At 33.5% G+C, this 23,543-nt stretch overlaps 3 protein-coding genes across 3 annotated transcripts in view; all 3 read left to right on the forward strand.

Annotated features, from left to right (window-relative positions):
• LOC110022676 (protein LHCP TRANSLOCATION DEFECT) overlaps window positions 1–2,817 on the forward strand; it is a 41,850-nt gene extending 39,033 nt beyond the window's left edge. The window contains exon 3 of the mRNA XM_020721745.1: window positions 2,750–2,817. The gene's annotated coding sequence lies outside the window, so the exon portion shown is untranslated. The remainder of the gene's footprint in view (window positions 1–2,749) is intronic.
• Window positions 1–3,036, forward strand: part of LOC110022677 — a 4,544-nt gene extending 1,508 nt beyond the window's left edge. Inside the window, exon 2 of the mRNA XM_020721746.1 lies at window positions 2,750–3,036. Coding sequence (XP_020577405.1) covers window positions 2,750–2,926 — 177 coding nt within the window. The 3' untranslated portion in view covers window positions 2,927–3,036. The remainder of the gene's footprint in view (window positions 1–2,749) is intronic.
• Window positions 3,037–13,317: 10,281 nt separating this feature from the next.
• LOC110022776 (septum-promoting GTP-binding protein 1) lies at window positions 13,318–17,618 on the forward strand. Its single transcript, XM_020721878.1, has 6 exons — window positions 13,318–13,791; window positions 13,928–14,048; window positions 14,273–14,369; window positions 14,493–14,532; window positions 14,941–15,024; window positions 17,422–17,618. Exons 1-6 carry the CDS (start codon window positions 13,441–13,443, stop codon window positions 17,584–17,586), a joined length of 858 nt encoding a protein of 285 aa, XP_020577537.1. The 5' UTR covers window positions 13,318–13,440; the 3' UTR covers window positions 17,587–17,618.
• Window positions 17,619–23,543: the final 5,925 nt, after the last annotated feature.

Genomic DNA, 23,543 nt, shown 5'->3' on the forward strand with positions numbered 1-23,543 from the left:
AAGTGGAAGGGAGAAGGGGGGGGGGGGGGGGCGGTATTTAACTGGAGTGATAAAGGTCTATGCACTTATATAATTATTCATCTATATATTTTATATATTTGAAGATAAGTGAAGTGAAGATATAATAAATAAAGTATAAATATGAACACGTTGAGATATAAAACACATGTATAAGTGTCGAAGGAGAAAACTTATTAAATGTGCTAGATAAAGCAATGAATTATTATTTCATATTATCTTATTGTATTTTTTACATCATATTAAGATGACTATTTTTATTATTACTTGATATATACTTTTGTCTGACATTAGCTCTAATACTAAGTTTGTACTCGATAGATATAAGATGTAATATATTGAGATGTTTTTTTAGTTCACTTAAAGTTAATTTTACTATTATATGATGTATTTTGGCAAATATATTTATTTTTTACTTATGTGTATTAAAAAATTATAGTGAATTTTGAGTGGTCTATTGAGTTGTGGTTGTTTGCTTTTGTTTTATCCACGTGTTATTTTAGAAAGAAGGCAAGTCTTAAGTTGAGTAGAGGTTATTGATTACTATTGAGAAATTGACCTTAGGTATTTTGTTAGATCTACTAGTTTGACAGCCATTGTAATTTACATGTTTTATTGATATAAGAATTATACCATGATTGCTGTGTTTATTCTTGCGATTGTATTATTTATAATGTAATTTGAGTAGATTTTGGCTAATGTTTTATGATATTTGATGATATTAGTTGCTCTAATATTTTTGTGAAAATTGAAAAAAAATAAATTTTCTTTCAAATAGAAATTGAATAGTTAAATAACTGCTACGACCTTGTGACATTGTTAATCGCCTTGTTATAGCGATTTTCCTCAGGCTGGGATATGACACCCAATATATCTCCACAAGCTAATTTTGTTATCTATGATCTCTAAATGCAAGGAATGACATCTCTACATTTATGATGTTTGAAATGGAAATTCTTTATGATTTGATTGAACATGTGCTTCAATGTAATCGCGTAACGATGCTTTCTTCACATGGCTAAAAAATTCAAATAGTGACTACTTTAATTGCAATGTTGTGAAATTTAATCATGCTTAGAATATTTCATATTGAATGTAATGCAACACAATTTTATCAAAGTATCTTTGTGTAATGTGATTCCGTATTCCAATATGTTTAGGTTATTTTAAATATTGCATGCTCTTTCAGATACAGCTAATTATCTAAGAGGAATACTATTGTAACTAGTTCGCCAAATAATTGAAGAGTTTGAAGAAGAAGATAAATTAATCAATCATATTTTCTCTTTTATAATTGGGAATGGAATTTTTTTTGGGAGGGAAGTACACATTTCAAAACCTATGCTCAGTAGATCATATATTGGTTAATAGTATGTTAAAGATGTATTTTCTTTATCATTATATTTTCATAATTTAATTTATGAGTTTTTTTTTTTATATAATTAAGTAAACAGTTGGAATATTTCTTTTGTGTGCTAGAGGAATTATGCATCCGTATGAGAACATCTCCAACTTAGCTTTATATTTTGCTTCATCATATCAACAATTGGCATGATTATTAGTGTACAATTTGTCATATTTTGCTAGAATTATTCGTGTGATGTGCGTATCCGATTGTAGATTTGCATTCTTAGATCCTAAGACAACCCGCATCACTTTGCCTTATGACATGTTATTTATTTCCTTCATAATTTATGAGCTTTTTTTGAAATAATTAAATATTTTGACATGGATGCCTTGTGTATTAGAGGACTTATGCATTTATTGTGGTGCAATGATTATTATTGCAGAATATCATCCATTTTTCTAGAATTATCTACATGATTTTATGCATCTAATTTTTGGTTTACATGAACAAATCCTAAGACATCCTGCTCACGTAGTATAATGACATACTGTTTTTATCATAAAACATTATACACCAACCATTGACATGCAGGCCTGTTTTTTCCCTCATTATTGTCTTTCGTAATTTAAACTATCAGCCTTTTTTTTTGTGGGGCAACTACGCACAGACCCCCCCAAAACTTTCTATTTACAAATCAAGCACCCTCTTTCATCCATTTTTCAAATTCTCACTCAAATATTAAAATTAATGGTAAAACCCCAATCCATATCTTTCATTTTTATCAAATTCTCAATATTTTAATCGTGGCACGTTTGAATACGTTGGTTTGGTAGTTCAGACAAATCACCTTGGTTGTTAATTTGCAAATATCAATGTTTTGGGTGGTTTGTATGTAATTATCCTTTTTTTTTCCTTTTGAAGTACTTGAGGAGCTTTTTGGAATGTTTATTCTGTATAGTAGGAAAAAATTATTACATCCAGACTACGGACACAATATTTGTTGTTTTGACTACCATTGTAGTGGGCTCCACTCCACCCCTCTATAAAACTCACCCAATCGTTGCATTAAAGTGGGGCCTACTTGCCATGTGGTTCCGAATGCAAATTTGAGTCTGATCTCCTGATGCAATAATCGCTCGTGTGGTAGAGGAGTTATGCAACAACACAACGCACTTCTAAGCTAGTTCTCTCTTTTGCTTCAATCATATAACTTCTGGGATGATTTTTTTTTATATAGAATTTAGCACATTTCGCAAGAATTATCCGTTCATCATGAAGTCAATAGTAGTCGGTCTATTATAATCACCCCAAATGTAGCAGACTCTAATAATCTGGATCTCATATTATAAATTTGTTACCATTATGGTGTTCTTATATCTTCAGGCTGCAGTGATGGCAGAGCTGCTGGGTTCTGATAAATCGCCAGACAAGCTGTTGCAGATGTACTGCCCATTTGTAGCTTTCTCAGTTCTGGCAATCCTCAAGGGACTCTTCCCCGGACCTCTCCCCAAAGTTACTAAGGCATCTCATGCACCCTCTGCTAGGAAGAAGAGAGCTTAGCCACTTTGATTATTGCTTGTATTCTTGAACTTAATTGAGTCTTTGGTTTGTTAAATTTGACTTTGTTTAGAGCCTTGTTCAATCATAATTGCTACTACTTTAATCTGTCATGTTGCTTCTAGCATCTAATTTATAACTCTTTTCTTTATCCACATACAATGCCGCCCAAATCTTCTACATACACACAGCATAATTTTTATATATTTACATATCTAACATCTAAAATTTCACTTTTACATGCATATATAACATTCAAATTCTTAACATCACAAAATATCATTATATGTATTGATTTATGACATCAAAATGTTACGAGTATAAATCTTAGATTTTAGATGTTAAATATGTAAATACATGAGAGCTGTATGGTATGTACGTAAAAAATTTCGCAAAAAATTATTTGATTTAACCGCACAAGCTGGGATTGAGGAATTTGTCATGCCAAATAATAAGACTATTCTATTAATGTAAGACAATTTTATAATTTAAGTAAAATGCGGCCTCATTTTTTGTCATTTAACGACTGTTTTTTTTTTTTCATTTTATTTTATAGTAAGAGTGTAATAAAATATTTACTAGCTTGTATTTTTTTTGCCACGTGTCGTCAACATTTATTATGTTGGCTTCAATATAGTTCCACAATCGATTGTTGTTTACTTGCTGTACTGAATCCTGATTCAACAGTGATTTTGGTTATATATATATTTTAATCGTGGCACGTTTGAATACGTTGGTTTGGTAGTTCAGACAAATCACCTTGGTTGTTAATTTGCAAATATCAATGTTTTGGGTGGTTTGTATGTAATTATCCTTTTTTTTTCCTTTTGAAGTACTTGAGGAGCTTTTTGGAATGTTTATTCTGTATAGTAGGAAAAAATTATTACATCCAGACTACGGACACAATATTTGTTGTTTTGACTACCATTGTAGTGGGCTCCACTCCACCCCTCTATAAAACTCACCCAATCGTTGCATTAAAGTGGGGCCTACTTGCCATGTGGTTCCGAATGCAAATTTGAGTCCGATTTCCTGATGCAATAATCGCTCGTGTGGTAGAGGAGTTATGCAACAACACAACGCACTTCTAAGCTAGTTCTCTCTTTTGCTTCAATCATATAACTTCTGGGATGATTTTTTTTTATATAGAATTTAGCACATTTCGCAAGAATTATCCGTTCATCATGAAGTCAATAGTAGTCGGTCTATTATAATCACCCCAAATATAGTAGACTCTAATAATCTGGATCTCATATTATAAATTTGTTACCATTATGGTGTTCTTATATCTTCAGGCTGCAGTGATGGCAGAGCTGCTGGGTTCTGATAAATCGCCAGACAAGCTGTTGCAGATGTACTGCCCATTTGTAGCTTTCTCAGTTCTGGCAATCCTCAAGGGACTCTTCCCCGGACCTCTCCCCAAAGTTACTAAGGCATCTCATGCACCCTCTGCTAGGAAGAAGAGAGCTTAGCCACTTTGATTATTGCTTGTATTCTTGAACTTAATTGAGTCTTTGGTTTGTTAAATTTGACTTTGTTTAGAGCCTTGTTCAATCATAATTGCTACTACTTTAATCTGTCATGTTGCTTCTAGCATCTAATTTATAACTCTTTTCTTTATCCACATACAATGCCGCCCAAATCTTCTACATACACACAGCATAATTTTTATATATTTACATATCTAACATCTAAAATTTCACTTTTACATGCATATATAACATTCAAATTCTTAACATCACAAAATATCATTATATGTATTGATTTATGACATCAAAATGTTATGAGTATAAATCTTAGATTTTTGATGTTAAATATGTAAATACATGAGAGCTGTATGGTATGTACGTAAAAAATTTCGCAAAAAATTATTTGATTTAACCGCACAAGCTGGGATTGAGGAATTTGTCATGCCAAATAATAAGACTATTCTATTAATGCAAGTCAATTTTATAATTTAAGTAAAATGCGGCCTGCATTTTTTGTCATTTAACGAGTGTTTTTTTTTTTCATTTTATTTTATAGTAAGAGTGTAATAAAATATTTATTAACGAACGAGAGGTGGACCCTTCTTTCAGACAGGTGTGCAACTCAATCCTACGCAGGAATCAAACCCCTGACTTGAGGGACTTACACCAAAAACCACAACCAATGAGTCTCCAATCATCCCCAATGTGCCTAACAATTCGAGTACCACCTCCTTAAGGTCAACTGTTACAGAGGAGATTTGAAAAAATGACCTGAGGGGATTTATATTGTGGATGCCAACCTGTGTGTGTGTGTAATTTATCTTTTAAGAAATACTATTATTTTTTCTATTTGATTAACTATTTTGGGCACCCAAACTAATGCTATTATACAATTCAAGCACTCTCTTTCATTCATTTCTCAAATTATCACTCAAATATCAAAGGACATGATAAAACCTCAACTCATATTTTTCATTTTGATCAAATTCTCAATAGCTTGATTGTCGTGCGCGTAAATGTATCTGTTTCATAGTTCAAAAATCATCTAGGTGCTTTGACTTGTAAGTAACCATATTTCTTGTTCTTTGTATATAACTATCCCAAAGCTTTAATAATGTTTACTATTATATAATTTAAAACTAAAAGTTTTTAATGTTACATTCAAAACAATCTCGGAGAAAGCCTCTTCGATTCACTAATTTAATTATTATAATATACCATAATGTTATTGATTGATTGCATGCAAACTTTTGTGCATTTAAGAAAAAAATAGAGTTTTTATTTTCCATCATGTAACAAAATAAAAAAAATTATAACTGCTCTTACAAGTTATTTGATTTGATCAAGCACTCCTTTGTTTCCTCAACCGTTCTCTTCTTTTGTCCCGCATTCAAAGTTGTCCTCCGAAGCCACCTAAATCACTTCTTTTGTTATATTTTGGTCTTTAAAAAAGAAATATTACCTAATATTTTTGGTATTATTTGGCCCATTATCATAATAAATATTGCTAAAAAAATGACATGTCCAACAACTCGAGCACAAAAATTATATAAATTGCAGGTCTGTTTGGGATAGTTTTCTGCTTGTTTTGTATTTTAGACCGTGACAAAAGTTTCGTTTCCATTTGAGCAACAATTTTTTTTTTAAAATCTGTTGCTGCTCAAAATAGAACTTTGAAACCATTCAATGTACTATCTTTTTTAATATCATCAATTCAACTTCCTATACATAAAATATCAAGAATATATATTTATGCAGTTTTATGCACAACAATTATATAGTGCTTTGTTCATTCTAAGCAAATAATATAACACTTTGCTTTAAGTGGGATGTGTTAGGTAATGTGGAGATCCGGTCCACCGAATTTAATTAGCTTACTAATTAAGCATCTCACATACTGCTCACCTACCGCTCTCATGATTTCTATAAATAGTCTCTTTTGGTTTAAAGGAAATGTAAAGTCAAGCAAGGCCAAACCAATTCCTCTTGAGAGCTAAGAGAAAGGGAGGAAGAGAGAGAGAGAGTAAGGGAGAGAAGAAAATAGAGATTTTCTTGTAAACGTCGAGGCGCTCGACAGTGTAATTCCTCAAAGTAGTAAAATCCTCTGCAGCTCCGTGGACGTAGGAAATTTTGTCAAACCACGTAAATCTGTGTGTCGCTTTGGTGTTCTTTCTGCGTGCAATTTTTCTCGTTCCATTTTTCGTTTTATTGTCGTCGTTTTTCACAACAGGATGATTATTTTATTATCAATGACTGATGTATAGCTAAAAAAAAAAAAGTAATTTGAAGTTCGACGTAAATTGTATATTTCAAAGTTCTCGAATATTCAAATTATAAAATTTTTAAATTGATATTGGGATAATTAATTGAAGCTCCATTTGCAACAATTTTTTTTGTCTAAAATAATTTGTTGAGACAAATCCAAAGATATAAAGAATGCCTCAACTAAGTCCAAATGGGCATGAATCATGCAAGCACCTATTTAGATCATTTAAGAGATCAAACAATATAAAGAATGCCTCAAGCCAAGTCCAAATGGACCTGAATCAAGCACTTTTTAGATAATTTAAGATATCAAACATCCTTCAAATCATTTATGCTTATAGTTAACAAAATATCTCAATGAGACAAATCTAAAAATTAAAAAAATTATTTCATTTAGATATGATTAAGATGACATCAATAAAGTTGTTGACAAAAACAATGCTCGCCTTTGACATCAATGTCGATGCATATTATTTTCAATAAAAGTGTTGCCCTCAAACATTACCATGCCAATTCACACCATTGTTAACAACACCAACACCAACGCCATTTGTTAAGGAGAATAAAAACATTAATCAGTCTCTGAATAATGAATTTATAGATTTAATTTCTTTCATAATTAAGCGATGAGTTTGATATAATGATTTGGAATGTTCAATTTAATGAGAGACCACGAGTTTTAAGCTATTGAAGTTATTATTTGGCTATTATTGCCGACTAAGTCTTTGCTGGTGATTTTGAATACTTGTATCAACGATTTAAATCCTTGGTAAATTTCTTGTAATGTTTTCTAATGATTCATCTATAATAAACTTTGCATCAAATTGTTTAGATCATGTCAGCTTCATCAATTTGCTCAAGGGCTCAAAAGTCAGACAAGATAAATCGGCTACACATTTGATATATATATTTTCTTGCTCTATATTTTATTTCATTCTTTGTACTCTATATCTACTTATTTTGTGTAAATAAAATCTCAAAATATTTATCATCTTCCTTTTGATTCTCACTTTTGATTCTCACTCTTTTCTAGTTCTTCCCTCATTACACAGTTCATTTCTAAGTGGTGTATGCCCATAAATATTTTAGGGTTTTTGTGAGATATGTACTTTCTGGCATAGAAATGAGACGAAAAAGAACACAAGCAAACACAGATCGTTTACGTGGTTCGATCCAACTAGATCTACGTCCACGGAAGGGAATCAATCAAATAGTTCACTCAGGCAAAAAAAATGGAGAATACATAGCTTATACATAGAGATGAGCCCTCATCTTCCTTCTATGACCTCCCTCTCAAGCGACACCTTGATACAAGGCCTCAAGATGCTCTCCTCGTATAAGCTATGTATTCTTCATTTCTTTTGCCTTAGTGAACTATTTGATTGATTCTCTCTCGTGGACGTAAATCTTGTTGATCGAACCACGTAAACGATTTGTGTTTGCTTGTGTTCTTTGCGTTTCATTTATATGTCAGGAAGTACATGTCTCACAATAATTGACGCGTCTGTGGGAAGATCCATACTTCTTGGCTAGAGGTATCCGCATAAAGGTGTTCGAGACCAACAACGAAGAATAAGAGTTCGGCATTCACGAACAGGGGAGCAAGCGGATCGCATCGCAGACAACCAAATCGCGACAGATTCGGTGAGCAGTGGAAGCTTTGATTGACTGGATTCGCACCGCAGGTTGTGCGGTTCGGCGAGACGGAGGAGGAACAGTCCACGAGCGAGGGCCAAAACTTTGCGACAGGCCTGCCAGCAGAGGATTTCGGAACAGGAGTTTGGTCTTGCGAGTAGCTCGAGCAGAGGGAAGAGGTGGAGATCGCGCAAAGAAGGGTTCGGGGAGTTCCCTGTTCGGGAGTTTGCGAAGCAGGAGGACCTGAGCAGTTTGGCGAGGTGCAGCGGCTCTGGAGAGACAGTTATTCTCGTGTGAGAGGCAGAGGAGGAATTCCTGATTTGTTCCGCTGGACGCAGAGGAGTGCTTGCAGGAAGGAGGCTCGAGCATAGAACATGAAGTTTTCTCCGGTGAACATGTGTGATCTCTGTCAGAAGGGATCAAAGCTCTCCGTTCGGTTGACGAAGGCAGTGGAGTTCACGAGGAGAAGGTAAGAAATTTGGTGAGAATTTCTTGGATAGCAAGGCGTTAAAAGGCAAGTTTAGGCTGAAAACTTTTGGTTGCTATACAATAGTACAACATTTTGGTGATTTCAACCTAGTTCTTGGAAGGGCAGCAGGTAGAATTCATTGGAAGAAATCCTAGCCACGACAATGAGTTCCGTCAAATTTGACATTGAGAAATTTAATGGGAAAAATGACTTCGGCCTATGGAGAGTAAAGATGAGAGCTCTATTGGTTCAGCATGGTGTTGCAGAAGCCTTGCAAGGGTCGGCACATGACTGAGAAGGAGAAGATCGGCATGCTGGACAAGGCTCACAGTTTGATAATCCTGAGCATGGGCGACAAAGTTCTGAGAGAGGTGTCGAGGGAAGTAGATCGACGAGTTCAACAAGATCATCGACGACCTCGAGAACATCGACGTCAAGATGAACGATGACGACAAGACACTACTGTTGCTAAACTCTATTACTAAGAGCTACGGGCATTTCAAGGATGCGATGCTCTTTAGAAGGGTGCAAACTATTACTCTGGAGGAGGTTCAATCTCTGATTAGAGTCAAGGAACTTCAGAGGAAGCATGATAGGGACAAGAAAGTCAGCAGAGACAGTCTTATTGTCAGAGGAAGATTGGACAAGAAAGATTCAAGAAATGATCAGTACAGATCAAGGTCAACCAAGGATGGCGGGAATCAGTCATCAAGGGGATATTTCAAGTGCTATTATTGTCACAAAGACGGTCATTTCAAGAGGAACTGCCCAGACAGGAAGAATAAGTATCAAGAAGAGCCAGAAGAATCAGGAGAAGCAAGCATAGCCTCTGATGACTACGATTCTGCTGAGGCTCTGGTGATCACAGAAACTAAATCCAGTAAAGAGTGGATCCTCGACTCAGGGTGTTCTTTCCACATGTGTCCTCACAAAGACTGGTTCGAGACACTGCAACAGGAAAACGATGGGTCTGTTCTACTGGGAGACAATAAAGCCCACAGGGTTGTTGGAAGTGGATCAATCAGGATAAGGATGTTTGATGGAGTTGAACGAGTACTGAAAAATGTCAGGTACGTACCAGAGCTAAAAAGAAATCTGATTTCTTTAGACTGGAGTCAAGCAGATGCTCGTTTAAGCCAGAGAATAGCTGCATCAGAGTAACCAAAGACCCTCGTGTCGTGATACAAAAAGTCAGGAAAAAGGGGCCGTACTCTCTTATCGGAAGAACCGTGATTGCTAAGTCCATCTACTATTTGGACTTAGCAGACTCAAGCAAGGGTTGAGAGCCCCTCAGGGGCCAGGTGGAGGGAATCTTTACTTCGAAGCTTCTCAATTGAGAGTCAAGGTGGAGAATTGTTATTTTGACCCTCAATTAATGAACTAAGGTAAAAATCTATCGTTCACCTACCGTTCACCTACCGCTCACCTACCGCTCACTTACCGCTCACCTATCGCTCACCTACCTCCCACCTACCACTCTCTTGCTTCTATAAATAAAGGGTGTGAGGCTTAGGAGAGCAAAGGAAGAGATCTTAAGCTACCACAAAGGAGGAGAGAATAGCTAGAGAGCTAGAGAGGAGGAGAGCATCTTGAGGCCTTGTATCAAGATGTCGCTTGAGAGGGAGGCCATAGAAGGAAGATGATGGCTCATCTCTATGTATAAGCTATGTATTCTCCATTTCTTTTGCCTTAGTGAACTATTTGATTGATTTCCTTCCGTGGACGTAGATCCAGTTGGATCGAACCACGTAAACGATCTGTGTTTGCTTGTGTTCTTTTTCGTCTAATTTTTATGCTAGGAAGTACATATCTCACAACAAGGGTTAAACATCTTTGAAGGTGAAGAGTTTCCACAAATATTTCATGGCCCAACAATGCATCTCTTTCATGATATTCTTTAATCAATTTTTACTAATAATTTAATATTATCTATATGAGTTAAAATGTATGTGCTAATCATCGAAACATCCTATGTCATTTTCAAGTATAATTTATAGTTACACTAATTGATTTTACTATTTTATTAAGCCCTCCTTATAAAAAGATTCCATGTACAACAGTCTGAAGTAATGTTTTTTATAAAATAAACTTCGAGGCTATTTTCTTAAATTACAGAACTATAATTATTTACGTGTGTCATGATTAAATAATTGAGAATTTCATTAAAAAAACAAAAAAAAAAGGTTAGGTTTCATTGTGAATTTCAATATTTGAGTGATAATTCAAAAAAAGGGATGCATAATTTGTGATAATTAAAGTATCCCACCATGAGATCATACCATGTGAACATAATGCTTGCTTCTTGCTCATAAAAAAAAAAAAAAAAAGGTGTTCCCTCTCTTGAAATAGGTAGAAAAATTTTACTTTGCATCCACTCAGAAATTGATTGATTTAAGCATACCACCATTCAAAATTTTAAAACTAACCCTTAAATAATGCGAGCTAGAGTAGCTTACCCGCCCCTCCCTTTTTCCTCGTGTTTCAATGCACGTCTTGCAAGTTGCACCGCTACGAGTAGAGTAGATGTCCTTTTGCCACCTCTTACTCGATTGATCCATCGGTCGGTCGCTATCTTTGATATTACTCCTCTCAATATGAGATTCAAGATCTATCATTTACTTATAATGAAACATATTAGTGTGCCTAGCTCAATAGAAAAAGTTTAGAGATCAATGCTTATATATGTCCAGAGATAGAATCACAAGCCATCTGTAGCCCTAAATTTCTCTAATCAACACGTAAAATATGTTAATCAAGGTTAAATCAAGAGCTTTAGTTAATTTAATGTCATCAATCAGTTTTTTTATCAGAAAAATGCAAGTTGATCAATTTGTGAATATTGATTGATTGATTGATTATTAAATTCATTTTTTAATTATTCGTTTTACTCACTCAGCCCTTTACCTAATGCATTATTACTTAATTATTAATTAACAATGTAATGATCGTATCTGACTTTTATTTTCACGTGACAAACATTGGTTAATGATCTATAATTTGCTTGGCGTTGACGGATGTTGGCCTACTTATAAATTTTGGGTTAGGCTCCAACATTCATATTACACGGTCTAAATGAATTTAAAATGGGATAATTACATACATGACATCAGAAGTATTATTGTTTATAAAAATTAATTTTCATGTGATATTTTTAAACTATCAAATCAATATATTTATATGTGTTACGATCAAATCATTAAGAATTTGATAAAAATGAAAATACGAGTTGGTATTTTATCATGAATTTTGATGTTTGAGTGAGAATGCAAAATATGAATTAAAGAGGCAGCTAGATGCTATGCGCATAAATAACCCTTTTAAAATACTCATTATGCTCATTATCAAAAATATCAATATGAGATATAATCAAAATTTATTAAAATTTAAGATTTTATCTTTAAATTATAAAAATATTTAGAAAATGATATTTGATATTCTATATGAAATAAATTTTCATTTTATTTATCATATATTATAATATTAATTTAAATTAATATTATTTTTCCCTTTTATAATAAACAAGCTGACTCCACGTTCGTGTTCGGTTCGTTTGAAATTACGTGTTTTTTGAAATAAGCTCGTGTTTGAAATTGTTCGTAAAGTTATTGTTCGTGTTCGATTTATTTGATTTGTTTGAAATTTGATTTGTTTGAAAAATATTTGAAAATTTTGAAATATTTGAAATGTTTGAAATGTTCGAAGGATGACTCATAATAAAATCATAATATCATATCTCAGACATAAAAAAGTCGATTTAGAGGCAATATACGAGATTTCACTTTCAAAAATTATGTTTAACTTAAACAAACTAAATAAATCTAAAAGAAATATAAGAAAATTTAAGCTAATAGACGAACCTGAAGATAAATATGAAATTTTAGAATTTAATATAAGTTGAGAGGCAAACATGAAGATCAGATTATAATTTAAAAGATTTAATTTGTTAAAATATGATACATTTTTAGAGTATATAATTATTTATTATAATTTAAAGGATTTAATTTGTTAAAATATGATATATTTTTAGAGTAAATAATTATTTTTAAAATATGTTAAATTATATATATATAATTATTTTAAATTATTTTAATTAAAATATGTTAAATTATATATATATATATAATTATTTTAAATTACAAACAATAACGATTCGAACACGAACGAACGCATCACTGTCGAACACGATCGAACAAATGTTTGTTCTTGTTTGGTTTGTTTATAAACCGAACGAAAAAAAAAATGTTCATTTTCGTCTCATTTGCCCATCGAACGAATAAACACGAACTCCCCGATAAGTCGAACACGAACTGTTTTTGCGAACAACGAGTTTTTTTGACAGCCATGTAACACCACTAAATGATTGTTCTTTTTCGTCTCATTTGCTCATCGAACGAATAAACACGAACTCCCCAGCAAGCCGAACTGTTTTTGCGAACAACCAGTTTTTTTGACAGCCATGTAACACCACTAAATGATATTTTCTCTTGATTAATATTTGATATAATACAATTAGATTAAGATATAAGAGTACTTCCAAATGGCACAAAATTAGCTCTTTTGAAATTCTTTTCTTCTTCCCCCAATCTCCCCATTTCCTCCTCCTACCTATATAGCCGGCATGTTGGACTAGCAAACAGAGAGAGACAGAAAGAGGGAAAGAAAAATGACAGCCGTGGACCATGAGTGAGTTTGGCAGCTCCGCCGTCCAGCGAGAACTCCGGCTGAGCCGCGTTGTGAGGCTCGCCTTCCTCCGCCGCCTCCTCCGCCTTTTATGGCGCCACGTTATGGCTTGCTCCTCAGGCTCCGTCACCACTGCCGTCTTCGCTGCCACCAACTGCGACCAAACCCACCGCTACAACCGCCTCCGCGAAGACGATGAAGAAGCTATACCGATCGCCGCCGCCATGGATTCCCCTCGTCCCCTATCTCCGCCCTTACGCTCCACCGCCGCCGAGCAGGATTCCGACGATCTCGTCTCCCTCAAGGTCAGCCTCCTCGGCGATTGCCGGATTGGGAAAACTACTTTCATGGTAGGTCATCTGATTTATGGAGAAGATTTGTTTTTTTTTTATTTAGCGTATAATAGAATCAAATGAGCTGTATATAGTGAAATTTCATTTAAAAAAATTTTGGATTTTTGGATTAATTTTGGTTGCATTATTGAAGGTTAAGTATGTGGGGGAGGAAGAGGAGAACAGAGGTTTGCATATGAATGGGCTGAATTTGATGGATAAGGTTTTCTTTGTAAGAGGTGTGAGGATTGCTTTTAGCATTTGGGATGTTGGAGGTAATTAATTTTCTTAATAATTTTTTATATGTTTTTAATAAATTATTTGATAAATTTAGCTAATGATTCTCTTGTAATATCCACATAGAATAAAATATAATTTTGCTTATAATTTCTTCTTGTACAGGAGGTTTTAAATCTTCTAACTTGGATATTTAATGATGGTTAAAAGAGTTTATTTTATGTTTTAACTGATTTTTAACTTTTTTTTTTATTTTGTTTAGGTGATGGTCGGTTTCTAAGTCATATTCCTTTGGCTTGCAAAGATGCAGCTGCGATTTTGATAATGTTTGATCTCACAAATAGAAGCAGCCTTAGGAAGTTTGTGTTCTTGCTTTATAATGCTAAATTTTATATTCTTAGAATTAGTTGAGGATAAAAATAGTTCATTTTATATCTGTTTATTTGGATTTTATTCTGATTTGGGATATTAATTTGATGCAGTACAACCAATTGGTATAGGAGAGCAAGGAGATGGAATAAGGTAATTCTTATGAGGTTTTTTTCTTAGGAGTTTTTTGGTGAGACATGCTTTGATTCCCTAACCTAAAAAATAAAGAAGATTAGCTTGCATATCACTCAATTCCTATGTATTTAATTCAATTTTACATACATACCAACTCACCTATACATTAGAAGGTGTATTTCACTTTTAAACTTGAAATGGTGCTATGATTGATTTGGTTGGTATAAATGTAAACAAGCCAAGTTTTGGTGTTAGATATGTAAAAATATAAGAATTGGGGGTGTGTTATGTTAATGCTAGTTTGTCCTGTATTATACTCTCTCTTTCTTTTTAAAGATCTGGTACTTAATAGTTATTGATTTTTTAATGTATTTGTGTGTGAGTTTGTGTTAGCTTATTCTGTTTTAATGCATTTTAATTTTTCAGACGGGGATTCCAATCTTGGTAGGCACGAAATTTGATGATTTTGTTCAGCTTCCTTTTGACATGCAGTGGACCATAGTGAATGAGGTAATTAACACGCTACATTTTTCAATGTCATTTTTAATGAATTGAAACTTTGTTTATTGATTATGTATATGCTTTGCATGGAAGAATGAGCCTAGAAATTAATCATGCTCTGCGATGTGCTAGTGGAAGTAATTACTGATTAAGATTTAATTAATCAACACATGCATTGGGAGTAATGCTATAAAAGATTTTTATACACTATCAAGTTAGCCTTAAATGTAGCTTTATCTGCTGTTGAATATAACAATACTTTATGCGCAGAATGAGGGGGAGGGACTATGTTTTTATATTGGTGGCAGAGTTTTTTTATTTTAATCAGTTCATTCAAATGATATGTTTCAATGCTTGGGATTTATGGAGTTTTACAAAATTTATGGACTCTTAAAAAAGCATAATGATTTGGGATAAATTTTAGATTTTCATACGTGGCTGATAACTTTAGAAATTATAGGACAGCCAAATGTCATTTTCTTGGATTTTTATTCCATGAAAACAAAGAACCAATGATTGGTTTGGTAGGCAATGGGTCATTGCAAAGGTGTTAAATTACGTTTTGCTGAGGAGTCTCAATCTTATAGACAAAGATGGAAGCCTATCTTTCATCTGTTAGGTACGACAGAACATCGCTATGCAAAATTTTGTCTCAGAATATGATAGAAATAACTCATTTTAGAAAAAGAAAGACCTTCCCCAGCCCAGCTGATTGAGAACATAGGCTTTCAACTAAGAGGTTTTTGGTTCAAGATCTTATATGTATTGTGTGTAGAGGGGTGTAAACAGTCGGGTCGAGCCACCTTCAGCTTGAGATTGAGCTTGATTAATTAATCGAGTTTGAGCTTGAGTATAATTCTACGCTTTCGAGCCGGCTCTGGAGCGGGCTTGTTTAACATGAAAGAGAAAAAATAAAAAAATTTAAGATGATGCTATAATGAAATGATAAATATGATGAGCATTTAGTCGATAATTAATGAGAAATCACTTGACATAAATGGTAAAATATTATGTTTTTAAGCATGGTTAATAATTTTAAAAAGCTTTAATTTTTAATGTATTTAAATAATTTTTTATTAATTATTTTTTAAACGAGCCGGCTCACGAACTAACGAGTGGAGTTGGGGCTTATTTGAGCTTGGTTTGTTAGCTCATTTCTTAGGCCGTTTATCGAGTCAAATCCAAGCCGGCTCCCGAGTCAGCATAGCTCACTTACGCCCTGAACTGTATGAGATATTCAAATGTCCCGAATAAAAAACTATAGAAAAAACCTTACTTGTAAAGCTTTTATTCTAGTGCTAAAGTAAATCAGGAGTTGGTAGAGATATTCTTCGATGTTGAAGAGCTTCATGGTCATATTCTATTTACTAGCATATTAATATTGGCAATTTTATTGCTTATCAGCTCAAACAATAAGCCATCATCCTGCATTAAGGAAGAAAAAAGTCATCATTTTGCATGTACTTTTGAAATATTTTAGGTTCATATTATAATTAACAAGATACTTTGTATGGACATCAAACTTAAAACTCTAATAAACATAAAATTAATTATAGCCCACTATAATTGACTTGTATTTGAAATTATAAGGTACATGAGAATAATTAATATACATACCATTGCATTGAAGTACTAAAGGATTGAGTCTCTTCTACAATTGTGATTCCTGGTTAAAAACATCAATTCGAATTGCTAGTAAAGGATAGTTCCATCACATGCAAACAAAAACTCATATCCTTTTTTAAGCATAAATCCTATATGGCCTAAGAGAGCAAAGAACAATTGAAAGCTACCTTTAGTCTGTATCAGCATGGATCGGCATAAAATGGATTTCTAGATGAGTCAAAGTCCAAGTCTTCATCTTCAATTTGAAGACTAAAACTAGTTTCCTCACCTACAAATCAATTCAATAAAGCATATAATGAAAGCCATAAAAAAGCGGCCATGTGTTCCATGCATCATTAGTCAAACCGAACTCTTGATTTTTGACAGAGCTGTTCTTTTCCACCACAATCCTAAAATATATAATTCAAGTTTTGACTTTTTGGGTGATCTTAGAGTTGCCATTTGTTCGAAGTGATGAAAACACTTAGACTCTAACAATGCTTTCTCTCTCTCTCTCTCTCTCTCTCTCTCTATCTCTGTTTTCTTCTTTGAGGCTGAAAACATGTTCAGCAAATTTAATTTTTTTATTTATATCAAGTTAATGAATTAGGAATAAGCCTATTGATTTCTAACATGGGAACATCAAGCTAATGCAGATAGTTCTTAAAGATTATACATGATAGAATTAACATCATGATTAGTGAATAAAGATTAATAAAGTTAACTAAATAATTGTGTTAAGCTAATTCTGCTGCTTATTGATTTTCTGATTTTGTTTTAATTCCTCATAACTTTTGACAGGCCAGAGTATATGCAAGAGTAATGAAGGCGACTCTGTTCTTCTCAAGCACCACACATAACATAAATGTGAACAAAATTTTTAAATTTATCACTGCGAAGCTCTTTAACTTGTCATGGAGTATAGAGAGAAATTTAACAGTTGGAGAGCCCATAATTGATTTTTAGGATGCCTTTTTTTTTTTGCCTTGAATTAAATAGCATTTATATTGCTTCAGCATGACTGTAAATAGCTAGTTTTTCTATTTTCTTTTTTTAGTGAAAATTTAAACATTCTCAGCTATGCTGAACTCAGATAATCTTTTTAGAAGCTAGAATTATTGAGTTTATCATGAATAAACTCTAAACTAGGGCTGTCAAAAAAGCTCGTTGTTCGCGAACAGTTCGTGTTCGGTTCGTCAATGAGTTCGTGTTCGATTCGTTCGATAAGTAAACGAGACAAACACGAACAAATTTTTTTCGTTCGGTTAGTTAAACGAACCAAACACGAACAGTGATGCGTTCGTTCGTGTTCGAATCGTTATTGTTTGAAATATAAAATAATATAAAATAATTATATATAAAAAATTTATTATATTTTAAAACATTAAATTTTATAAATTATAATATATAATAAAATAATAATAATAATATATTAATATACTATAGCAGTAATATACTAATATAGATATTGAATATTTATATAATATAAGTTATATAATTAATATATAATATTATGCTCGTGTTCGGTTCGTGTTCGGCTCGTTCGTTAAGAAACGAACACGAGCTTATTTCAAACAAACTAAATTTTAAATGAACCGAACGCAAACACAAGCTTTGTTCGTTCGTGTTCGGTTCGTTTACACCCCTACTCTAAACTATGAGCTTATCAGAAACATCTGACTGCTTGCATGTAGATGAAAAATATTAGGAGAAATAATTATTTAATTTTAAATTGTTTTTTATGTTGCAAAAATAAAGTTATTGTATATTAGATCCAGCTGAATGATGCTTTGTAATTGTATAAAAATTAAAAATAAAATAAAATTTATTTTTGCATCCGCCAAATTTTTCATACAATATCATGCGTGCAGGCAGTGGGAGAGTCTTGGAGAGAAACTTATACATGATTATTCCTCTGTAAGTTAGATGATAAAATATGAAAATATAACCTCTTATAATAGACAAAAGATTAGAAATATTTATTTGTTGAATCCTGATTTGTTCATGAATCGCACCTAAGCAATAGAGCATAAAAAGAAATAGACAGAGAGAGAGAAATGCAATCTATCACTTCTTATTCATAAAGTGATTCTTCTATTTATATAGTAGATGATATATAATAAGGATATTACATTTTTGCTCTTGTTTTAAAAAAATTGCACTATGGTATTTCTAGTATTTTAAATGTATGAGCTTTTTGTCCGGCCGTTTTCTGGCCCAGACTGCTAAACTTAGTCGGCTTCGGGTCGGCAGGACCAGCTTGGTGGTTGAGTTTGGTCGGTACGGATCGGCTGGCTGATAAATCGTGGTTGTTAACCTTAGTTCTTAATGAGAAACTTCTTGGGTGTTCCTATGATGTTTGGATATACTGTGGAATCGAATATTCCTTTGGATCGGTTACGGAGGAGGGTTCGTTGTTGCATTCGATCGACTTTCCTGTAACGGTCGGTTTTGATGTTCTTTTGCCTCGCACTGGCTAATTGATTTGAGCTTGGACAGTTCAATCGTTTTTTTGTCTGCTCTCTTGCTCAATCGACAATAGCTTTGCCGACTTGGCTCGTGCAGCTTCACTCCATTCGACAAATCGGCATCACCATCGCCCATCGGGGGTTGGGCCCACCATTGTGTCTCGAGAATAAGAATGTGTTCACAGTCCAACCATTGTATTTTATTGTCAATTCGATTTAAAAAATGATTAAGTAAAAAGTTTATTAATTGTAGAAATAATCTCAGGTCCAGGGAGCTCGAACTGATGCTCAGGAAACGAACTGAAATATTTCCATAAAAATATCAAACTTTAGGTGTTAGAGATGTAAATACATAAGAATTGTGTGGTATGTATGTAAATTTCTCACTAAAAAAAATTCGTGAAACCTATTAATTATGCAACCCATGATCTCGTACCATTCAATGGCCGGTTGCTTTGTATAATTGATTGAACAGTAGCTAGTGCCTTGTCATTTCATCTAACTTCGATTTTGATGATTAGTCCCCAATAAAGAAAAAAAAAGAATTTATATTAGCCAGCCAATAGCTTAAGAAATTATTTAGGAAAAAAAAATTGCATTGAAATGTTTGAAGTTACACTTATGCCCTTGCTTTTGTGTGTGTTGTCCAATTTGTTAAGGTGTTTCTGATGAGCTAAGCTTCATGAATATTGTTAGTTGGCTAAGCTAGTGAGGCCCACAGCCGACTAAGTTCGAAGGAGACTATTGGTCGTCTAAGCTTGATAATGACGATTGACAGACTATTTCCTGACAAATGGTCAATACGATTGACTTGGTCAATTAAGTTGAATCGATCGATTGGTCAAATCTGGCCGTCGACCCACAGTTCTTAATAAGAAGCTCACGGCGGCAGAGCAGAGCTAGGCTATCGGGCAGAGGGCAAATCACCGTAATTCGATAGGTTAGACGAAGAGATCACGAGGGATGCCTGAGACTTGTCTTGTTGGTTGTCGATGATCAAGGAGATTGTTGGATGCCTCCGAGAAAGTTATGGGAACCGCTGAGTTAGTTTCTTCCTTGGGTTAGTTTAATCATACGGAATGCTTGGATTCCCTGGGTTTCGCTTCCGGTCAAACTGCTAGGGTACGAGTTGTTTAGTTGCCATGGTTAGTCTGAGTCTTGATACCTCGGATTAGTCAAATAGGACTTTGAATATCCTATCAGTTGGCCCTCCTTTGAAATGCAAACACCTCCATGAGATTTGTGTTAACACACTTTTCCGTATTTTTGTGTGTTGTCTTAAATGCATTTTTTATAGTTATAAATACTTTCATGTGCAGGCCATCTTTGTTGACAAGTTAAAACGTATAAATCAACCACATGATGTAAATTACTTATCAAGTATTTATTTTATATTATATTAAACTTTGATGACCAAATATCAACAAGCTTAAATGCTAAAAAAATATGCATTAATTGGCTATTCAATAATTGTAACACAAATGGAGAGTGATGTTTAAACAATAGCAGCAGTAGCTTCTTCTTCTTCTTTGGCTTTGAATGCATATAAAGTGGATTTGACTTTTACACAAATTATTTTGAAGATATATAATTCCATCACTCTCATGATAAGTTTAGGGGCCGTTTAGGATTTTTTTTGTGATTTATTTATATTTTAATTTAAAAAAAAAACTATGTTTTATATCTAAAATATATTTATTATTTCTATGCTTATTAAATATTAAACTATTTCGCAGCTGGTGGCCGGCGGATAGTAATTGCTTTTAAAAGTATTTACAAAAAGTTAAAAAATTATTATTATTATTATTTTAAAATTCGTTAATATATATTTTTTAAAAGTATAAATAATACATTATAGATTATCAATTATTTATCGATCAGGATTTTATTAAATATTAATGCAGCATCATAGGTTTGTTGGCAATAGACTTATCAATATTTTTTTTTTCTAAGAGGCACTAAAATCAAGTTGATATAGTTGTTCCTCACTTTAAAATTTTATTGTATATATCCACAAATACCGACATATAGAAGTATATGTATACAAACATTTTCAGATTAATCTCAAAGTGACTGAATTTGTCTCACCTGCAAAAGTGGCAAATCTATCCCACCCGTCGAAGTAGTCGAATCTTGCCCACCTGATGAAATGGTAGAGCCGATTTCACTTGCTAATGTGACTGATCCAGCTCATTTCTATTTTTTTTCAAGAAGACAGTATGAACTTATCTCTATAGAAGTAGTAAGTCGGGGAGGATATCACGACCAACCATGACATATGTCCTTCTCTCATTTAAAGACGCCTCAGGGCGCTTGAGATTTAGTCCCATCACTCACACATCAAGGATGGTTGCCGTACCGGCAAAATCTAATATTAGTCTACAATGCTCCATAGTTTATGCACCACAACAATACACTCATTGATGTCATGTGCTGACAGTTTTGTACTATTTTTTGTATCTCATGTATAAAAGAGCTAAAAAGAAAGAGGAGGAGAGGAGGACTCCCTGGAAAAGCATCTCTCTCTCTCTCTCTCTCTCTCTCATCTCCCTTTCTAGGGGAATCTCAGGCCTTCTTGGGGATAAATTTTTGTATCTTGCTATCAAGTTCCTCAAGAACCCTATCTTCTAGGACATTTTTCATCCTACTCTCTCTCTATCCATGGGCACTTGTCTTACATTAGTGGGTTTTTGTGGAAGCTGTATGTAGCCACAAACAATACGAAATCTCACATCATATAATTATTTGAAAAAAGTAAAATAATAATTATAATCATCTAAAGTATACTGAATAATTGAGATCTCCAATTGTATTTGATTATGAAGTTATATTAAAAATTAGCTGTGTTAGAATCCCTTCTACCCAAGTAAAGAACAATCAACGGGGAAGAACACGTTCCGTGAGAGCCACATCAGCTACAACCATAGATGCATGGCTTCTAGTGCATGCACATGCACATTGAAAGGATCCATCGAGACCACCTCCGTATGAAAATAGAAGAGCAAAATAATTAGAGCCCCAAGTTTAATTTGATTTGTTTGAAAATTGAATAATTTTCTCACTTTATTAAAATTAATGATCTAACTTTGATTTTGAAACTAATATGCCGTAGAGCCTGAATTAGATGGATTGAGTTCAAGGCTAGACTCGAATGTGTAGCCGATTCTTTCAAAATTAACGTAGAGGTCAAGTTGACTTGCGAATCGACCTGACTAGTTGAGTATCAATTTTCGTGTATCAGCTGCTAGGAAGACCTGTGGAATTGACCAACTGGGTACTAGCCATCAGGCAAACCTGTCGAACTGATAAGCTGAGTATCAAATGTGAATAAAGAATTATCATATGTTCAACAACACCTAATTATAAGCCATCCATTATCTACATCATGTCAGCATGATATCGCTAAGTTGCATAGATAGACATCATACTATACTAAAATCGTTTAATTGCCACTTTGCAGGCCAACAATTAAAAGGGAAAGAACATCTCAAACCATATAAATATATATATAATCTCATGCCCTTGTTAGGAATCTCATTCGAGATCACTCTCTCATTCCTTCTTCTCTAGCAGAAGAGTGTATATTATGTTTCTCTTGTCCTACTGGTTTTACCAACATTATATGAGCCCACAAATAACTCGAGATTATATATATATATATATATTAAAAGATTAATTTATATTAGAAGATAAAAGGGAAAATTACATGTATAGTACCCATACCCAATTCTCAGGGATTTCCCTAAAAGATAAAAGGAAAAATGTTATAACCTCACGTCCTGCATTCATCCATTATTTTGCATTTAGTTACAAATAATCCAATCTTTCATAAATCTCTTTTTCTCCAATCATTCAACCCATCATAGCTTCTTCTTCCTTCTTTTTTTCTTCCTTCTTTTTTTTTTTCATATTTATTTGGAACTGCGCGCCCATTTTCAATGGTGGGGCTTTAAACATGTTTGATTCTTTGACTTATAACTATTTTTCATATTTATTTGGAACTGCTCGCCCATTTTCAATGGTGTGGCTTTAAACATGTTTGATTCTTTGACTTATAACTATAAACACATATACGGCCAATAATTAAATACTGACGTGATAACATGACTGGTGAGGAATGCTTTAGAGCCCCCCTTCAAAATGGTAAGCAGTCCAATTAATCTGGGGGCACAGATTTCCTCCGGTGGGACCTCTTTCACTTTTTTAAATTAATGCCTGAAATTTATAATTTTCTTTTTTATAAATAAAAAATTTTTAATTTTTTTTTCCTTTATAAATCTGTCAATTTAATAATTTTACCTTTCTAATTGTATTTTTCCTTTATAAATCTTTGAAAGAGAATTTTCTCAAAAAAATATTTTGAAAGTTCTTCCAATCTGTTTTATTTGCAGTATAAATAGGACAGCCGCTTCCTCAAACTTAAAACAACCATCTTTCTCCTCCATTCTAATGGAG

The sequence above is a fragment of the Phalaenopsis equestris genome, unplaced genomic scaffold (assembly GCF_001263595.1).
Source record: "Phalaenopsis equestris unplaced genomic scaffold, ASM126359v1 Scaffold000202, whole genome shotgun sequence".
Taxonomy (NCBI): domain Eukaryota; kingdom Viridiplantae; phylum Streptophyta; class Magnoliopsida; order Asparagales; family Orchidaceae; genus Phalaenopsis; species Phalaenopsis equestris.

Bases quoted from the DNA above. Each gene is read 5' to 3' on its own strand.
- LOC110022776 (XM_020721878.1), top strand. From the start codon at position 13,441: ATGAGTGAGTTTGGCAGCTCCGCCGTCCAGCGAGAACTCCGGCTGAGC. The intron at 13,792-13,927 runs GTAGGTCATCTG...GCATTATTGAAG, and splicing joins TTGGGAAAACTACTTTCATG to GTTAAGTATGTGGGGGAGGA. The intron at 15,025-17,421 runs GTAATTAACACG...AACTTTTGACAG, and splicing joins AGTGGACCATAGTGAATGAG to GCCAGAGTATATGCAAGAGT.